This window comes from Prorops nasuta, unplaced genomic scaffold (assembly GCF_024137725.1).
Source record: "Prorops nasuta isolate Cenicafe-Biocafe unplaced genomic scaffold, Cenicafe_Pnas_1.2 PNAS00018, whole genome shotgun sequence".
Taxonomy (NCBI): Eukaryota; Metazoa; Arthropoda; class Insecta; order Hymenoptera; family Bethylidae; genus Prorops; species Prorops nasuta.
Window position 1 is genome coordinate 5138817 of NW_027116815.1, and position 21294 is coordinate 5160110.

The following is a 21294-nucleotide window of genomic DNA, read 5'->3' on the forward strand; positions in this document are numbered from 1 at the left end:
TTTCTCCTCCACTCCACAGCAAAAAAGACTAATATCCTTTGTCGAATATGCAGACAAGCTTTGACTTATTTTACTATTCTAAATCAAGTTTTGAATCTTCCTTAATTCGATATAAAATTTCCTTTTAGTTGCAGAATGACTTGACTACAATCTATTTAAAATATTCTTCATACACTGTGTGCAATTTTCATCCAAATTCATCACCCAAACTTCTCATTGAACCATCCAAACATGTCCAAGTATCGTCAAATTTTCAGTTGGGATAAATCGATTCACCTTTATAGAGTTAAAAAAATTGTTAAAATTTCTATTATCTGTGAATGAATTAAGGAATAATATTAGTGCGAATTATCATATTTTTGCAACAGTATTTTCTACCTCGTTTGAAGCTCCCTAGCCGCATTTTCGCAGAATCCCTGACGAAATCCGTGCGAAGGCTCGGTCCGCCGTTAACTTTTGATCCCTGCTGGCCCATTTCGATCACTCTTTTATCACCAGTGGCCCATTATCACAATCAATCTCCAAGCTTTTCACGCTCAGCTGTTCTCAAGAGAACCGGAAGCCATCATGGGGCCTCCGGATGTCCGCAACAACGATTTCCAATGTCGAAAATATTTCATCGCAGCGAAATTTTACTTCAACAGCTGAGAAAATTTGCACCTCTACGTGGGTATCGTTGATCACTGAACGACTAATCGATTAAGCTACGACGTGGCGTCCTTGAGTCCCAAGTCAGTATTAAATACCAACTGTTTCATTTTGCTCATCGTAACCCAAAACAGCTCGATTTCCCCTCGGCGGTAACCGCTGGTCAGTAAACTTTGTGTATTCCAGATCGTACAACTCGAAGAGAACGTCCTTGAAATACAAAAGTTTCTTCCTTTTTTCTCACTTCTGGTGGCTCGAATCCAGAAACTCATTCCTCGTTGATTCCTCGCACGTTCCTCGCACGTTCCTCGGAACTCTTTTCATGGTCCCTTTCAATTACCATTCCCAAAGCCTTTCCTTTTCCCATTATCTGTTTACACGAGCCCTTAAATCTTCAGCTTCTAACTTCTTCTGACACTGTAAAAATCATTTCTAATTTTTCAATTTCCTTCCATTTACTAATTATTTTACGTGTTTTTCTCCAGTTAAGCATATTGTCTTTTCTATCAACTATTCGGTTTTTAAGTTTTTCATCACTCCATCAAGAAAAATGTGCAATTACTCTATTCTTTCTCAAACTTCTATATTATTCCAATTCAATCACTGTTGTAGATATTTTTCTCCAGTTTATTACTTAACATTTACTCTTCAGCATCATTGAAAAATTACCAATTACACATCCCCATATGTATCCATTTCCCATCAAGATTTATTCTCTTCCAATTCAATCACTGTTCCAAATATTTTAACCTAGTCTATCATAAAACATTCACACTTCAATCCTTCGAATTACGAATTTCATGTACAAATCTCTTCTCTCTTCATGAAAATTTGCCTGCTTTCAAATCCAACCACTGTTTAACATGTTTCTCCACCGGAAGTCGATTGTTTTCGTGAACTCTTGAGTATCCCCAGGTATTTAACGATGTCGGTTCACGGTGAGTGTACCTGTGACACAGTCGGGGTTCTCCAACTGGAATCGAAGTGAGTTTCTTTCAGCTGCATAATCGGCAGCGACGCCATCCGATTCCGCAGCTGGTTGCGTAAGTCGAGCACGGCCAGCGACTCTAGCTTTAGCGTGGTCGTCGTCGGCCTTGGAGATACACACGTGGTCGCCGGCTGCACCTGCCCGAATCACCAGAAAGTGGGGATCCTGCCAACGGCGCCGTTCACACTGGAATAATAGCAAACGCACGTATATTCGGTATTCACATGCTATTCACCTCCTTCTCCTCTTCTTATTCCACTCCTTCTTCTTCTTCTTCCTCCTCCTTGTATCCCTTCCACTCCTTTCTATCTCTCTCTTATTCTCCCATTCTCTTCTACCTCTCTAGGTGTCGTGCTAAAGCCAATGCCGGAAATAAACCAATGCCGTTGACCTGGCCTTACTGGAAACTGCTAATAGTTTGACCAAACTTCATCAAAATTCAACCATTTTTATGCAAATCCACATTTTCTTGTTCTGATTCAATCATACATCCACATCTCTTTTCTTGTAAATCTTAACTTCTCCCTGGAAAAGATATTAAAGACAATTACTTTTACAATGCTTTTGCCGAGACTCCAATTGTTGAAATTTTTAAATATTGCTAGTTATTTCAGCTATATAGCTTTTAATTCTTGCAGTGAATTAAATACTGAGAATTCGTACATTAGGCCTTTGACAGTGGTCGTATCAGCCATGATTTCTTATTCGCTTAATTATTATTTTATTAGTGAGATCAGTTTTCTGGACCCAAGATTAACCATGACAAAGTTTTATGGTCGAGTTGGCTTTTTTTTGTTCGAGAAAGGTTTCATTGATAAAGGCACGAGCTATCCAAGCAACTTCATTGGATGTTCCAGTTTCTCCCCGTTGTCCCTGCGAAGGGTAGAGGAGGGGAACTGATGAACCGCACACGATCAGAGATGTGCTGTGCTAAATGCGTGTCGGCCACAGTGACAGGCCAAAACGAGGTCACTGATACAGTCTAATGACTTTTTTCACAGCACAGGAATACACATCGTCGCATCACATTACAAATTCCTTGTTTCGTTCTTGTTTTTTTACAAAATGTCTAGATGAGCCGCTCACAATTATACCAAAACAATTCTAAATCGTCCAATTGCATAGAAAATTCCTTTACTACGGTTAACAAAGAAAATTAACCGTTCGGTCCAGTCTGAAATTTCACGCCTTTCGCTTACAGTGGTATCAGGACTATTAAGAAGTAAGGAGACTCGTTAATTTTATATAAAGTCTCATATAGATTGTATTTTCAAATACAATTATAGATAAATTTCTTAGTTTCTGCTAAATTCGATGCTGTGATGTAATTTTCACCAGTTTGTCAGCTGGCAAATCTGCACAAAAACTCGTCTTTCCCTTTCTCAGACCACATTCACAATTATCCATTCAATCCTATGGTCGAGCTCGCGTTTGCCATTTACTTAGCCACCCTACCGTACTTGGAATCTTCATCTATTTTCCAATTCATCGCCACTTTGGTTCAAGGTGGTGGAGTCACAGAACCTGCCCAAAATTATCTTACTGGCTGCTCAACGTTTCTTCAAATTCATCTTCGTTCAGACACTCACTTCTGGTTCAGAGTCTGATCGAAGCCTTCCATCTCACACCTCATTCAAATACTTGTCCTAGGGAGCAATCTTGAGTTCTCAGCCACTTCTTCATCCATGCCGCAAAGCATGTCTTCGAGAGTGGATTAAAAAAGTTCTTTAAATTCTGTCTCAATTCCTTCAGAAAAGCTGATCTTTATTCACGAAGCACTTGTCGATTCGTGCTCCAAAGTACATTTCTTTCACTCGTTCACCAATCATCCTGCAGGCTGTTCTCGCATAGATCGATGATCTTCGGGTTAAGCGGGCCACTGACGAGTGTTCAAAAGTCTGCAAAAATGTAGAAAATATTCTTGAAATTGTTCTCAACTGGGAGAAGTGGAGGAGGAGTTTTGGGGTGGAAGGTACGTAAAGTTGAGGGGCAGGTCAAAGTTACAGCTGGTGGATTCACCTGTGGTACACCTGCCTCGCAGCAGCTGTCGGTTCACTTTGCACTGGTATCCCGAGCAAATCCGTTGGTATTCTTGGAGCGAGACGAAGAACGGTGGTAACCCTTTGGGTACCCGGTGACCCGAATGACGAAAATGGAAAGAGTGGGTGGAGATGTAAGAGGAGGAGAGGGGTCGAGCCGGAGAAGAAATAGAGAGAGAAAGAGAGACGGAAGTGCAAGAATTGCTAGGCGAAGATCGAGCACAGGGCGTCCGAACGAGCACGAGGTCCGCCGAGGACTGCCGACTGGATGCTGTTGCCGATGTTAGCTGGCTGGTCCCGATGGAAACCAAACGAGAAGCTGTCCAGTGGCGCCGGACCAGGGGCAGGATCCTCGTACTCTTCTTCATCTTATTCTTCCTTTCCTCAACTACGCTTCCAACTCTTTTTTTTATCTCTCATTAATTTGCTTTTATGCTTTTCTCTCCATCCTCTCTCACATGCCACACAGTTTCCCCTTTTATTCCTCGCCTCCCTTTAGAGCACATTTTTGATCTCCTCTTTTTACAGACACTCCTTCCTCTCCCCTTGCCCTCCATCCATCCCTACTACCATATTATTATTCCTTCTTCTTCTTCCCCTTCGTTCTCCCCTCTATTCCCATATCTCTCAAAATCTCAAACCTGTCTCTTCCCTTGGCTTAGGTCAAGGGCTTCAGCTTCGTCGGCGACTTCCGGCTTGGCGAATCAACATGTCCAGCTGTTTAAATCCTGCAGTTCTTGCTTTTCATTGAAATCTCCAGAGTCCTCCAGGTACCAAGGTTTATCCCAGCCGACTTATCCAACATTATCCTTCGACAGCATCTCTATTTTGGATCGTTGATTTTGCTTTAGGGTCGTTGGATTGGAATACAGAAGAACGTTAAAATTTTATTATCGCCTGACCTGCTTTTATGGAGGGTTTAAGATCTAATACTAATACAACGCGCTGTGTCAACAAGTGAGGAAAATAAACCACCTGAGTCATGGCTTCGTCTCATGCTGGCAAAACTGAATCGTTCGAGATGAATACGAGGTACCTGCTGCCACCAGCAAACGTTTTATGGCACGAATAAAATTCTATATGCCCCATTTCATCGAGGTTTACAATCAATTTATAAACACGCAAGTGTCTAAAATGCGCGATGGCTGTTGGAAAAACCAACGTGTAATTTTGCCATCGCTAAAGGTTTTTGCAGCAACCTGCACACAAACGTATCATAGTTCGAAGCTCCGTGACTCACGGTTCACAATCGATTACAGTTTTCCAACCAACTTACAAGCAGCTTTTGAATAAATTATCCATTCTATCTTTGACGAATCTTCAATAATAAATTCTTCCCAGATTTGACATTCTTCGCTTTGAATGTCTTACACCGAGCACAATAAACATGTTTGCTGGAATTCACTTGCTGTTGCTTCAAAGAAAAAATAATCATTGTTACGCATACTAACGCGCATTTATTCACCTACCTCTAATTTTAAATTGACGTGACTCGTGAACGTTTAGATAAAATGATACATTCGTATTGTGCTTTGGAGAGCTCTTTAAACGAGCTACACGGAAAAGACCAGTTGTGGTGATTAGGGTAAAAGTTGTAATAAATTTCACACGTCAAATTTACAACCTTCAATGGTGACACGTGAATTTTATGTTCGTATAGTAATTATTACTGTAACAATTTCGAGGTACAAATAGTTTCATTGTAACTGGTAATATTACACTATTGCGTAACTTTCATATGGCCTTTGAAACTCCATCCAAGGTTAATTCAAAGATATCATCTGATAGATTTATAAAAGTTTTTTTAAAAGCCCACCCTATAATGCTTTTTTAAATAAAAAGTTTCCGAAATTTTCAATATTGCAGTGTACATTGTTATATATTTAAGAGTGTAGACTGGCATGCACCAAATCTGTTCCGGAAAAATCGATGATTGAAATATTCGAAAAAATGGGATTCCTGTTTTCCTAATCTCCGGTACTAGATCGATGCTAGTTTATATTATACATTTCCAATAACTAAAAATACGTTATTAAATGATTTGTTCTTTTAATTAAAAAACTGTACTGACATAAAAAATTTATGGAATTAAATGAATAGTTTATTTAAATGATTTCAGTAAAATAAATTTGGTTTTAATCAAATAAATTCAACTCCTAATAAGTATATTTATTATGCGGATATTCCATTTTCTCGGTCGATAATTTTAATAATTTTCACAGAACGGGCAAATTGATAAAAAAAACATTTTTATAGTTTGTAGTTTTACTGATATAGATCCACCAGATAAAACGACCTACACAATGGACATAAAGTCCTATTCATATTTCTAACTAGAAGAAATATTAATTTTTCGTAGAAGACCTATCAGAGCGCAAATCAAAAGGCGCCTCAAAAGGGTCTTATACAAAAAATTCCTACCTTTTAAGGTTGCGAAATTGAACAGATTTTTATGGCCGTGGTCTAGGTCGTTCCTTTTGTAGCATCCTATGTATTTAGTTCTTTAAATAGTAGAATATAAATTGATTTGTTTAAAATTCTAATTTACATATGTTTCGATCGCCTTATAGAAATCATTTTTAGCATTTTTATCTCCTGGCGAACACAATTTCAGATCACTCAAATGTATTTAAAAAAATACCTTAGCTAATGTATCGTTTTGACCCTAATATAAACCACGATTATTTTGGTTAAGCAAAAATTCACAAAATAATGGCCATCTGACGTCAGTGATTTCAAATTAAGGTATTTTTTTTAGTAAAATACCGTCAAAAATAGCGTAAAAATTAATCAATTCTTTTTACAGAGGCTTATACCTAGACTGTTATTATGCAGAAGAGCATAAAAAAATTCAAGACCAATCGTTCAAATGATTTGTAAGTTATCGGACACGCTAGCAGATAAAATTGTTACAACAGCTTTGCTGAGGCGGTACGATACATACTATAAATTTCCACTTGAAAAGTTAAATTAATTTATTTTCTGTTATTTAAAGACTAAGTATATATGCCAGGAAATCTATGAACTATAAAAAAAGAACTTTATTGATATATCCATTCCGTAAAAGCGATTAAAATTATCGACCAAGAAAATGGAATGTTTCATTATGCTCAAAATCTTCTTTTTGTTTATCCTCTTTTGGCAAGTTACGTAAAGTTATCGATTTGCGTTAATCGAGTAGAAAGCGCTACGGATTATGAAAAGCTAGAAACGGCGAGATTTGAAATCAGTGCCAAATTACTTACTTCTTACATCTTTACCAGGAGCACTGCTGAGGTCGCTCATCGAACTTCGTACCGAGCTTCTGGCAGTTTCACGCGTAGATGATTTCGCATCTTCACGTCCACAAAGTCTTCTACGAGCATAAGAATGAAAATACAATTTTAAGAATTATAAAACCAAAGCTATTATTGCGAATCATTTAAAAAACGACTCTACCTTTTGTCTTTATTGTTATTATTATCGTCACCAGATTTCTTCAGGGCAGATCCAGTAGCTGGCGAAGAAGGTTGAGTTATATTTTGTAAAACTCGAGAATTCACTTCCTTCCTGAGTGGTCTGGTTCTCTGCTCGTTTTTACCAGCTTCGATCTTACTCATTACAGCATCCCAGCGGCCGTTTTTCTTCGTCAATCTGGGCGCTCGCCTGGATTCGTTCTCTTTCGCCTCTTTCTGGCCAGACTCTATCATACTTTTGATCTTCGACACCACGTTTCGCTTGGGCATCTTGAACTTCTTCAGTGCCGCACTCTCGCTTTTCTTATTCGCTGTTTTTGGCCTCTGATTCTCATTATTGTTCTCGACCCGTATCATCGTTACGTTGTTTATAGCCGTCGACTCGGACGAGCTATTTGTAATATCCATCATAGCGGTACTCCCTGCCTGAAAATTGATTATTTCTTAAAAATTTTCATCATCCAGTATGTTTGACAATTAACTATTCAAATAGAAAATTGATACATCAAATTTTTGTAACAATTATCGATCTTATGTAAAAATAATTAAACGATCGTTTAATACGAACTGCTTCAAAACATAATTTCGTTAAAATCTTTCAGATCCAGAAGCACTTTATGTATATCTCAGTTAAAAAGCTATTAAAATAAATTTAGCATATAAATTTACAGCATTGCAAGAACAGAAAACTGAGCCTTTAGGACATGATAATACCAACTATTTGTACTAGAAGAGGAAATGAATAGAAAAGCTTGATAAGAATGTCTATATAAAAAGGTACAGAAACCCAAGGAATACCAATGAAATATCCAGTGCGTTTGAATAAGTGATAGCTGGTGGAACGATGAAGGTCTGGCTTCTTTGAGAGACTTCGGTCTCTACAGTGTCTGGGGTCCTATCACTCTCCTCAAGGGTTTCCTCGGTGGTGTTGCTATCAAATTTTTTGTCAAGGTCAGAGTAGACGCCACTGGAATCCATTTCCTCGCCGGTAAAGCTGGGACACCTTCTGCCACCAGGTGCACAGAACAGAGTACCGTCTATAACCTGAGCTTTTCTGTCGCCCCGGATTATCTCTTCGTGAGCATCCGCGTCGCTCTCCGTGAAGAAGTCGGAGTCCGTCATTGGGTCCTGTCTGCAAGGAGCCGGAAGGTTCGAGGGGGCTACCAGAGGCGGAGGATCAGCTCCGCGACTCGCTGGCCTCGAGTTTTCACCGTCGCCCTGGTACCCGGCCTCGAGACTGGTTATACTAGTAACGGAAGTGATGATTTCCGGAGGTTCGCTCGGTTTCTCATCCAACGGAAGCTCCTCTGGCGACGGAGTCCTCTCCGTGCAGGCCTCCTCCGTTGGCTCTACTTCCACCGACGGCCTCGAAGTTCCCGTCAATAGCAGCCTCGACGTGGAGCCACTGAGGTTCTCGCAAGATGGCGTCCTAGAGCACCCTAAAGCCACGGTGAAGTCAGTCATTTGGTCAGGCGTCAGTATTCCTAGACTCTCGTCGTATTCGAATGAATTCTGCTTGTTCAACGCCAAATAATGCGAGCAGTTATCTCCAATGTCCTCCACTCTGTAACCAATAATATTTACATTTTCATCTTGCAACGTTAACCTCAATTTTTCGAGGTGATAATTTCGTCAGTTCGATCCTCAAATATTCCGAGTCGATAAAGAATGACGGGTGTGATTGTTTGTTTGAATCCGGTTACGATATGGGTAGCTCTAAATTGGTCCGTTGTTGTCATATATTGACTAGCGAGAAACGTTTAGGAGCCCTACTAACGAATGAGTCAGCGCGAATCTTTTTTTGTCACAGAGATACTAGTTGAAGTTACGAGACGTATGTACAAGCTACAGTGGGTAATTGATGGTGGCGATGAATTCTTGGGCAAAATGCCAAGGATTATTACGCGTGGAAAAAGCACTGTCACTAATGTCACTTACCCGAAAAAGCTCGGCTCTTCGTTGAACCGACCCAACTGCTGCTTTTCACTCTCACCGATATTCCACGCTGGCGAGATATATGCTTTGTTTACTAAGTTTCCTGCGAAAAAAACACTCAATTTGACACGTTCTAAGTTTACCGCCAAATTCGACAGATACAGCCATGTTTATAACCTAAAAGATAACTAAGATGGTAGGTTAATTTTTATTATTACCGTCTGGGTTTGGTGTTGATACAAAACAGGGAGCGAAGTTCAAATTCGGCGTGGCAGGAGCGTCCGTCGCGTCAACAAACGGTACGCATCCGGAGAGGATCAAGGAAGGTCGACGAATTCCGGACAACTTCGAAGTGTTTCTTGATTTTGTAAAGAACGATGGTCGTGTCGCCCTTGGCACCGGGATCCGGCTCTCTCCAGCATTCTGCGATAAAATAAAACATCTCATCGGTGTCCACCAAAACATTGAAATTCTTGTAACTATCAAATATATAGAGTTTGGGATTAAATGTAAAAGTAGAATCTCTCACGGACCCTCGATTCACACGCCGTGAGACTACCGTGAAAAGTCCTGAATATCTCAAAATCTAAATATTTCAGCAAAAGCATGTATAGAGAACTTTTAAAAAGAACATTCACAAATTTATCAGATAGCTATACTGGTTTGACTTTGATAGACGTTCTTCAAGACATGAAGGTCACCAGTAATTTTTTAAAACGAGCAGTTTTTTTATTACATATTCTAATAGAATATTTCAAGAGCTCTCAAATCTCTTGGTTTCATTTTCCTATGTTATCCAGTAATTTATCAGATTTATGGCTTTAAAATTATACGTAGTTGTAGGTTTAACTAAAGCAGTGTACGTGATGCGACCACTATGTGACACAAGCATAGTCTCGCTCACGTATGTATGTATACTTTCAAATCAAAATATCTCGTGAACGGCTGGATAAAATAAAAAATATGAAGATACATACAATTTGGAAAATTCTTAAAATAAACTATAAGAATATGTAATAAAAAATCAGGATTCCATGTAACAAATAGTAGGTGGCCTTCATATGCCTTTCAGAACGCTTCCCTAGATCAGACCTGTATAACTAATCTGATACATTTTTTAAAGTACTTTTTAGTAATTTTATACCGATTCTTTTTTCAAATTCTTAGTCTTTGAGATATTTTGATGTTTTCAGACTTTTTACATAGTGTTATGGAGAGCCTTGAAAATGAGCTACAAGAGATCACTATATAAAAGATGTAGCTCCACTTACAAAATGACAGCTGACTTTATTTTATTATTAGAAAAAAGTTTTGCATTTTACTCAAGATACGTCGCAGGCCATTCTTAATCCAATGCATTTTTGTTTCTAACCTAATATGGAGTGCTGGAAATATTGTAGTGACCGTTAGTCGCACACGCTGTGTATCCACTTTATATTTTTAATTCCTAGGTACAGAAACTCAAAATGAGAAGCTTGAAAGTCAGGATGATTCAGTGCAATTACGTATTAGACGTAGTACTTACACAGGGAGTAACGCACGGAAAACACGAGATCTTATTCTTTGGAACGGTAAACGAGATTATCCTATGTCTGACACATGTGTCCATAAATTTCTTTCTTGGCCAGAACGCCAAGTAAACCTTAAATAATCATGAAGCACAAACTGTTATGGGTTTAATTTGAATAATGGTAATCGAGCTTTTCATTGGGTCAACCCGAAATATCGGCTGCTAACTTGCGACCACCTGTTGGCGCTGTTCTCGCTGTTGGCCGTAGAGAATCTCACTAAACAAGATGGTGTACGCCCCGATAGAAAATTAAGAGTTTTTCGCATACTTTTGGAGAATCGTTCTGTGTGAATCAGACATAATTCTTATTTATTTTCTAAAGAAGTTCAACGTTCTTTGAGATATGCGTGCGTGTGGTAACGACCTCTTAAAACATCTCTTGTGTAGTTGTGTGAACGAAGAGAAGCCCTTTAAGATATATAGGCCTATCCTTGTCCAAGCTGCGTATTAAACGAGCATTCATGCGTATATTGCGAATAGCGCATCGTCACGAATAAAACGCAAGCTTATAGCAAACTCATCCACTATTTAGGCCGATGTTTGCAGCAATATTTATTATCGTTTTATTGTCGAAGCACTGAATCACGTCAAGAGGTTAGATCAAGCTTAGCCCACTACACAAACGTAAACAGTCCACTCAAGCTAACCTTTTTCGTTTACGAGATTTATTTTTACTCAATGCGTTTGTTAATGATTAAAGACAGGAGTAAAAAATCAAATATTTTTCACTTATAAAATGAAAAGTTTCAATTGAATAATCAAAAAACTAAAGTGAAAGTCCTAGATAATGTAAAAATACTATCGTACAGATTTGTTTTCACGTCGATTTATTGGTTATTCTTCACATGCCCTCTGACACTGTTTATTACAGTTTGAAACAAAAATACGATATTTATACACTTCTTTCAGCTATCGCTATAAGCGACTATAATTAATCCACATGAGACTAAATCTGCTTCTTAAAGCTTTTTTTGCTCTACAACATTTCATTTGTAAGGGAAATATGTGTAAAATGTCTGATTATTCCATTTTATCTTCATTGTTTACCAACAAATGTATGGAAAGTTTGTGTTACAGCAAAAAATCTGATTTTGAGGGAACTACGATAGAAGAACGAACGAAGAAAGATGAGATGTTGGTCGAAGGTTGATTGATTTTTATCTATAAAACGAAAGTGAAAGAACTGGATCGTAAAATAGTAGAGAGTTGGGCACGCGAGCTTAATAGTTGACGAGGAGGAAGCTGATCGTGCGAGGGCGGCCATTGCTAATCTCGCGAATGCCAGGCCGGCCGATTTGCTTCATTTTCCATTCCACGCTCGCCTACGAACTGCCACTTGAATACGATAAATGCGAATAACGTCGATTGACTTGGATAACGAGAAGCGAACCTTGATTATTTGCAAGAAAACTCCGCCGACACTCTTGTGTCAATTGGCTTCTGGCAGTGAGTATACAATATTGCGAAACATAACCTCAAACTGCATTAATTTTCCTCGGGATTATCAGAGCCGCTCCTCTCTTATTCGTATTACTATAGATTTAGTTTTAAAAATATTATAATACGAATAACACGCCAGTGTATGTTTTAAAATATTTTTAGTGGGATTATCTAATTTCGTCGGCTTACGAAAACTCTGGAGATTAGGAAGGTTATTCAAGGTCGAAACGAAGATTTTGACGAGGCAAGAGGGCCAGGAGTCCATTGCCCTTGGCCCATCTCCAAATAAAACTCCCTGATCCTGAGGTGAATCAGAAGAACGCCTCACCGGCGACGCTCAACGAATGTAATTTTAGTTGGCGAATGAGAAGACATCATGCAAGCACACTGAGCGATTGTAACTTCGCGAAGTGAAACTTGTTCCCTCCAGCACGTGGGAACTTCTTATTCAACTGGATCCGATACTCTCTCAGCTTCACTTCAATTTCTCATACTTTAAGATCGAAACTCTCTACTCGTTGAAATCGTATATTCAATACTAATAAACGTTAAAGTTGTATATACATAATTGTCGAGTTTCTGCTTCGACAATGACACCATTATTTGTAAAAGAAATATGATAAATTGTGGTTATGGTAGAAGTGTCAGAGAATAAGACTTTAGAAAAGTATAGGAAATAAATGTAATGACCTTGCAGATGGTTAACTTGAAATTTTATTTTCAGATTGACGAGTGAAATAGTGTGATTACACACAACGACGCTGTTTACTTATTATTTACGGCAGCCAAGAAAGTGTTCTAACTATATGTAATGGCTGAGAATTGTGCTATACTCGACTGTCATCGAAAGAAAAACTTGAAGGGAACAGGGAAACACTGCTAGATTCCTTTTACGCGTGTTGCAGCTAATACACTTTTTTTCTTAACGCTTAAACTCAACGAAATGCAATACCGAATTTTTCACTGTGGTCATTCAACCTACAGAAACTTCCAAGTGGCTAAAGAAGCACGCTCTCTAGCTGAATATGCCAAACTCACTGAAACGTTGACAAATTATTGTTATTCGTTAAAAACACACAACTATTGACGATAGTAAAACATTGTTGTCATAGCAAAAGAAACAAAAGTGATTGTAAAATTGAGTAAAGAAATATTCCTTTCTTGCCAGTTTTCGCAAAGTTATATTTGAACTAGAAGATTACACGCATTTGTAGGTTGAACAGGATTGAGGACGATAAAAACTGTTACTACCGCATGGTGGAAATCCTTAAGTCATTATCACCGTGTACCCTTCAAGTCTTGCTACTCATAGTTGATAATGGCGTAATGATAAAAAGGTAATAATAAAATTTCACACGCCTCTTTTACAATAATAACAACAAAAAAGCTCGATAAATTGTCTCTTTCCAGTTAGAGATAAATGTATCAGATGTGGGATAGCGTGTCAAAAATAACAAGTGGTTAGAGAAGAAGGATTTTAATTGGTCAGTAATTAGTTGTTATTTGCGCAATGTTTAATGGGTGGTAGGAAACGTCACGGCTGACAAGGCTTGGGAAGCACCGAGTTAAAAGAAATTCGTACTTCATTCTCGGGGCTGATGAAGGAGAGTGAAATGTATTTTAAGCAAGAGAGAGAGAGAGAGGGAGAACGTAAATGTAGCGTAGGCGAGAAAATCAGCGCGATTATCGACGCGTATCGAAACTGATCGAGCGAGGAAGATACGGAAATTGACTACTGTCCGCGTAAAACTGCCCACGAAGCGGCGTACAGACCCACTCTTAACCGACTTTCATTAGACCTTAATTCGCGCTAATTTGCTTCGCCCACCGACAACACGTCTTATCTCTTTCACACATCGCGCACGCTGACAATTTTTACTCGATTCGCTCATTATAGCGTTTACTCAGCTAATAACTTTATTTCTCCTCTTGCTTTAAATACTTTACTTTGCCATAAAATTCAACATTTTCTACCACTTAACCTTATCTCATCTGAAGTGTTTCTTGTCTTTCATTCTCCTACAATTAAATTTTTTGCTTCTCCTATAGCTCGGTTATTTTACTTTTGATCTTAGAGCCAATTTATCAAGGAATTCATTGATCCGCGTTCTACTGTCTAAATTGCTGCAATCTAACGGAATCCCAGCGTGCCAATGGATCTTATCGTGTGGAATGAATACCACAAATACTCAGTGCCCTCTCTTGGTTTATTAACCAACTTTGGAGGTGAAGGGGGAGTATCAATAAGTAAAGCTCGTTTATTTGATCCCATCGCTGTATTTACACTTCGCGAGTGACTGTGGCCATATAGGAATATTGTAATAAATTGCAATCGTAGTTATGATCCCCTCGTTCAACCGTGATTTTGCTTTTCCTTATTTACATTCATTTTTCTTTTCAGGTTAGGTGATATTTCTTATACAAATATAAGCAACGACCGCAAATGGTTTCACACAGATAGTCAAGGTTCGAGTAAGTAACTGCTTGCCATTCGATATCGAGCGACGTTAAATCAATGCGAATAATGTATGTATATCTTTTTAATTGCAGAGCGAAAAGTTATAAAAGTCTATCCTTTTATTTTTAAAACCTTTCGATGCAAAGGTTTTTACACTTTAATCGCTGTAAACATATCAGGAATTTTTGGCATTCAGCAGTTGTAATCAAAAAGTAAACAGCTATCAATAATAATTAAAGAGTAAAAATAACTGAAAATAATTTGAACAAAGCCGGAATGAGTTTTTGATCATGATACGTGAAAGAGGTTATGCTGTGGAAAATTGTAATGGAGATACAAAAAGAAGCTAATGGCGGATATAGGCAGGTCGCGAAAGTTAAGATGGGGAAACGAGGTGCAGCGGCACTTGGAAAGCCTGTAATAGAGCCATCAACGTGACCGCGGATTTACGAAAAAAGAAAGCCCGATTAGCGGATCTCTCCATCTTTCATCCAATCCTAGCATGGCGGATTCCTCTCTTCCGGTCACGGGACTTTCTCCGGCCAATGAAAATCCGTAATAAGCTTGGCGACTACTCGTCAAGATAGAAAAACCCGGAACACTTCGAATTAACGACTATAAGTTAAGCTCGCTCGTTTGGAAGCCCATTGTCCACGCGACACGTCTAATTTTGGATAACGGTAGAAGCATCCAAGTGCCTATTAAAATTGCATCAGAGTTCCCATTACCGACCACAATCTAGCTCTAATCGTAGCTCGTTTTCTCGATCAACTAACAGACCTCTTGTTTCAGACGTAGGCCGTGCTAGGCTAATCAAATCTTATCATGAATTCTAAAATCTTGGTAAAAAAAGTCCGTAATGCCTCGATCCAATTGATTACAATTAAATCTAGAGAGCATAGTGGCGGGAATGGCGTTCGGTAAAAAGTGGACGCAGGGAATTGTGGAAAAACATAACCTGTCGTCCCATCAGATTTGTTCGACGCATCCAACGTTCGACTAGCTTGGCATACTTCCTGGAGGCCCATAACACGATTCACAGAATGCAAGGTATAAAGACACGCTTTTGTAACTTTCCACAAGCGGAATAACCTAAAATGGCTGAAGTACGTGTTACGAAAGAAGAAGAATCGATGCTACGATGAACTTGCAACAATAGCAATACCTTTTTAACTCATCGTCGAGTTTTTCCTACCACTTTTGAAACATTACTTTGCACTTGAGCTTAATGTTATGGGTTTCCCCCTATACACAGAGTACATTGTATTTTTGTTTACATTCGAAATATCGGATTTTTAGTTTCTAAAATATTGGCTGACCATGCACACATTGACGCAAACTGACTTCTACACCGCTAAAAAAATACACTGATTTTGCCTGTATAAAATATAACCGATCTTCACCAACACCATCGTGTTGCTGAAGTGTTCTCGCACACCTACACAAGTACACAACCTCAGCTTATCGATAAATTGCAAATTTATGCACGCTTCGCTCAATGTTTTGTATACATCAGCAGGCTTCAAAGAGCCTACTCATGTTTTCCCAGCCAATTCCTGATGCAGACAAAATCCTTCCGTTCATCAAATCACATAATTTATTCGTACTGATAAGTATTGGTGTGTTGTCACATATATATTTAGGACTGTGTAAGCTGTGAGACAAAAAAGAAAGGAACAGGTGAAAGAGAAGAGAGAGGAGTTTGAAAATTAGATGCCTGAACTGCAATTACGTAATCCCAAGACACGCGTGATGTACGCATAGTGTCCTTGGAATTATCTGGCGTTGAGCAGCAAATAGAAATATCGTAGCATCTGCCGATATTTATAAAGTCGATGGTAAATAAAATAGTTTAATCTTGGTTCAAAAACCGACCACGTATATACACTCCGACTTCCTCGCCAATATAAAACAGCAAAGGAATGATATCTTGAGAGACCTTGCGCGATGCCTCGCGCGGTAATATCCACTATATAAATTCCATAACAAATATTTCCCCTTATAAATGAGCGCACCAAAAACACAGACGCCATGAATAGAAAATTAAACGTTTTATGGAGTAGACGTGATGTAGAACGCAAAAACAATTCTGGTTGATCGTGGCCAGTGATTTTAACGGAACATTTAACTCATCCTATAAATTATATCTCACCTTAGAGACACCATGCGAGGCTCATCAAACTAAAACACAGGTAAGTTTCCAGTTTTAATAATAGAAAACGCGCAAACACAAAAGCACTTTAATTTGCAAATTTGGCACATGGTTTATAGATGTCTGTCACGCGAGAAACGAGAGAGCAAAGGGTATGTGGTGATGTGTGAGAAGAGGTTAGATTTGTTGCACTTTTTGGCTGAATGTCGAGTAGATGGTGGAAGCGACGAAAGGGCAAATAGGGAGGTAGAGAAGTTCCGAGGGTGTGCGTGCGGTGGCACGGAGTAAGTTGGAATTGCTTATGGCGCGTGCGGTCGTTCCGAGTGTTCTGAGGGGCTCCGTCCAAGGAAGTTTCTGAGCCGGCGGACTCGGACAGCAGGCCAGCCAGCTATAGTAGCTATACTCGTGCTGTAACGCAGAAATGTGTCTGGCAGCGCGTAGAGCTGCGCAGGAGAGAGCGAGACAGCGAGTGATACGGTAAGGGAGGGAGAGAGTAGAATGTGTGCAATTACGTTGGTGCACAAAGGAGACGGAGCAGCGTAGTAGTGTGGGTACTACGCTGACACTCGCGGAGGGAGAGTAGCGACGGCTATTGCTATTCTCTGGAACACACGCGTTTCTGCATTCACCAGCCCGTGAATCCCGTGCGGCCGTGCATAGTCGCAGGCCTCGGATAGAGACGTAGACGGTGGAAGAGCGCGGGAGTGCGAAGTTATTTGCACCGCAGCCGGATAAACTCGGGCTAGAAGCCAAAAGTCCATATTTATTTTACCCAGTTTGTTCGTTTCTTTCAAAAACGACCGCTCGGTGCGCTAGTTAACCGATAGCGCTGATAAATAAGGTCTCCGGGCGCCTACCCTACCCCCACTCCTCCCCTCTTCCCCCTCTACCTTTTTCACCAATAACATTGTTGCATTCCGTACAAGATGGCTCCTTCTATGCATGATTTATTTTCCCCCATAATCAACCGTTAATCACGTTTATTATTTCATATTTTCCAGGCCGCAACTCTGCATTTTCTGTCGCAACGAAAACGAAACCGAGGATCAGCACTATTTTACCTTGACCTCGAAATATTTTAAAGCTGCGAATATTGTTCCTAAACGAGAGGCGATTATATACCCGAGTGAGGATTTGAAAGAGATTTGTTTTTTACGGCCATTGAACTAATCAGTGACATTTTCCTTCATCCTATTATGGCTTTATGGTTTACCGTTTGTCAAAAAATTATTTGGTAGTATCAGGATTGTTCAAACTGCGAGGAAAGTAAGTCGATACTCAAAGGAAAAATATGAGGCAGGAAAATTGCATCAACATCAAACCGTGGGAAATTGGAATTCTGTCGGTCCTGGGAAACGCCCGATTATCTCTTTTAACGGTACACCTTCGTTTGTCTCGTAACATCCTTGATGTTTCATTAAACTATTGCAGAGTCATCGAGAAACCATTTCCGAGTCTGGCTATTAAGCTTTTTAGTATCTTTTCCCATTGTGCAGAATTTAACGGAGGGTGTTTATTTCAGAATGGTAATTGTGAGAGTGGCACTTACTAGTCTCTGCATTTTTGATGAGCTTCGATTATATAAGAGCTAGGTGCAAGGAAGAAAGCGAATTTTAAAAATGCGACGGCAATTCGGAGGATGGAATTAGCATAAACTTTCCATATTGACATTTGCTCGGACAAGGACAGCAATCTTTTAGCTTCCTCCGGGTGCGTCCGACCCGCCTATCGATTTTGGGATCGAATTCAACGGCGTCACGGCCGGTCTCCACCGACCTTAAAAACAACACACATCCGCTCTCTCGCTGGTCGACCTGTAAAAATTCCTTGAGCCTTGAAAAGCCTCTCCCTAGTACAGCCCGTACAGAGTGCGCTATACGCGAAAATAGGACAGCAGACCACTACGGATCATCACGAACACGAACCATAGCAAGCCATCGTAAACCACCACGAGTCGTCTGTGTACCGTGCCGCAATATCAACACGCACGCATACTTAGACCGTTAACATGGTGGAATCGCAGCCTGCAAATTGCCAATGCAATGTTAATGCGTGCCTTGTGCAATATGAAAAACAATGTGGCACACATCGTGGAAAATCGCAAATAGCATGGACTCCTTCACTGCAATAATAATACATCATGGAGTTCTTGCCCGAAAGTCTCTTGAATCTTATCCATTAACCGGAAGCTGGACAGATTTTGATTTCTATGAATCCTATATGCGCTTCTAAATTAAACTCTACCAAGAAACCGAAATGGCTGGCTAATCTGGTACTAGACAAATTGGTCTCGCGTCTTTTTCGGATTATTTTCCATTATTTTCATTAAACGACTGCCCTTTGTTTATTTTCTTTGTTCGGAAAGACAATCTATTTTGACCTTTCGTCTCACGTGCCTGGATTACAGCGGAGATTACACACGTATAGACGGGCGTGCTCTCCCACAACCACAGCTATCACCGCCTCTTGACCGAGTTTTCTATTATACATCCAGAAATACGAGTGCTAACTGCGCGCGTATGTGTGTATGTGCGTGCGCGCGCGTGGATCGTGAATGTACACACACCGGAAATTTTCGCGGAACACCGTTAAATACCGTAAAAATTTTACCGAGTCCCCCCGTGATCGACCTTACAGCAAAAACCGTTGCGAGTACGTTCTAAAAACACGCGTCTTGAGTCCAGCGAAGCATAATAATCGCGCCACCTGTGAACTTGCTCAGAATCCTCCACGCAACGTCTTTAATTACAAGATAGATGCGAGAACACCCGACAATATAACATTGTTCCGTTCCATGTAATGTCATCCTGTAAAATTCAGTGATTTACAGCTGCTCTTGTATTTTTATGCGAAGGAAACTGTTTATTATTATTTCATCATTTTTTTTTAATTTCAGAGATGATTTGAGGTAAAAAGTGGAGCAGAATGTTCAACTAACGTCGAAGGTTAAACCAACTGGCCATGCAGCAGAAACGACATGCTTATCGATCACGGAAAGCTCTCGCTATGACCGGCACATTTCTCGCGTGTATATGTGTGCGCGCGGGTGTGTGCGTGGATACAAAGCCCTCTACGGGTATTCTGCTTTATGCCAAATCGTCAACACACTCGAGCACGCTGAGGAAAAAGTAATTACATGTTATATCACGGCTTTATCTTGAATGAAATGCTACGAGACTAGTGATAAAATGATTACCGTGGTCTTTTAGGCAGAAGAATTGATATTACAATTACGAGAAAGGTAAAGAAAGGCTTAGCATGAAAATGGACATTGACAATTGATTTTTCGTGGAAGCTGAAACGTTGCGGGCCATGAAAAGGAATTTCCGCATAACTTTATCGACGTTTCAGTATTCTAAGAGCAAACTGACCTATATACATTGTACTAATGACGGAAGCGCGAAAATAGGCCTCCCATTACTGGTTCATATCAAGTCCTTACAGATTCTCATTGGAAAAAATTTAATTTGTCGAATCCTGCATCTTGTTCCGCTACGATAACGTCACGTACCTCAAATCGTTCAGCGTGGCGCAATATTTACGAGCGATAAATTTTAAATACAGATAATTTCACAGGCAGAATGAATGTTAAGCTGCATGCTGAATTTATTGGTTGCTGGTGGTGAGAACAGAGACTGAAGAGGAACATAGTAGACAGAATTATGCATATTAGACGGTGCATTAATTCCAGTAGTGATTTAATTACACGCGTTACGAACACGTTTAACAATTTTCATAAAAGTAATGAAAAGTTTTGAGGAAATTCTGACAATGAGATGCAATGGGAAATTACAAAATGGCGCCAAAGTTTGCTAAGGCTATTGTTACAACGAACCAGATAAGAGCTCTTGGTTCTTTTATACTTTGAGATAAACTTGACGAAGATATGTGTCAACGAATCCACTTGGTTTAATATCATTCAATACAAAATTACGTAATGAGTAGCAACAGTTGTTGCGTTGCCTACGAGTGTAACTCCCGCGCACCGAATGGCCACTCTCGGTAAACATCATTATCATTACCGATCATTATCATCACTTGTTCAACCTAAATTTCGACATCTGTAATACCCAAGCATAAGCCTACAGGAATACCAAACTAAATAGGATTTTTTATCCCTTTTATCCCCACGCTGTTTTTGTCCCAAAGAAAACATGGCTGCCTTATAAAGATGTATCAGGTTTCAAGTAAACAGTCAATAATGGTTTGGGAGAATAAATCTATTTAAAAGTATTGAAGAATGAAGATATGAAAGATAGAGCTAGGAAAAGTAGATACAAACCTTAGCCATGTCGTAGGGGGTGGATTGAAATGGTTGCTGAGGTAGGATGTACCAGGACTTGATCTTCTCTGGCAAGATCTCCTGGCGACGCAGTATCAGCGGGTCGCTCGGGCTGTTGATGTACAAGACTCGATCTAGATCGTCCTGCAAAATCAGTGAGAAGGAGGAAAACTTAAGTTGGAGAAAACCGGGGAGTCACATGGGCCACACGGGGGTCTCGCGACACCGGCCTACCCGGGCACGTAAGGAGAACTTAGGGCCACGTCGATTTCGCGCTCGCTGCACTTGCAGATGTTTGCACATAAAGCGCGCGGCGCTCCGGATGCC

The 21294-nt window shown here is 39.9% G+C and overlaps 1 protein-coding gene and 2 long non-coding RNA genes across 4 annotated transcripts in view; 2 read left to right on the forward strand and 1 right to left on the reverse strand.

Annotated features, from left to right (window-relative positions):
• toc (toucan) overlaps window positions 1-21235 on the reverse strand; it is a 38030-nt gene extending 16795 nt beyond the window's left edge. Inside the window, exons 1-6 of the mRNA XM_066738521.1 lie at window positions 20968-21235; window positions 9284-9488; window positions 9069-9168; window positions 7929-8694; window positions 7114-7556; window positions 6921-7030 (exon numbers count right to left, since the gene is read on the reverse strand). Of these exons, the coding sequence (XP_066594618.1) occupies window positions 6921-7030; window positions 7114-7556; window positions 7929-8694; window positions 9069-9168; window positions 9284-9488; window positions 20968-20976 (1633 nt within the window). The 5' untranslated portion in view covers window positions 20977-21235. The remainder of the gene's footprint in view (window positions 1-6920; window positions 7031-7113; window positions 7557-7928; window positions 8695-9068; window positions 9169-9283; window positions 9489-20967) is intronic.
• Window positions 10687-16197, forward strand: LOC136780275 (uncharacterized). Of its 2 annotated transcripts, XR_010823741.1 has the most exons (8): window positions 10687-11627; window positions 11713-12081; window positions 12238-12742; window positions 12800-13412; window positions 13486-14393; window positions 14477-14547; window positions 14626-15213; window positions 15326-16197. It is a non-coding gene; the product is annotated as an uncharacterized lncRNA (long non-coding RNA). The 2 variants fall into 2 exon arrangements; XR_010823740.1 differs by having other exon boundaries at window positions 12238-13412.
• LOC136780049 (uncharacterized) lies at window positions 19110-20594 on the forward strand. Its single transcript, XR_010823707.1, has 3 exons — window positions 19110-19481; window positions 19582-19813; window positions 19895-20594. It is a non-coding gene; the product is annotated as an uncharacterized lncRNA (long non-coding RNA).
• Window positions 21236-21294: the final 59 nt, after the last annotated feature.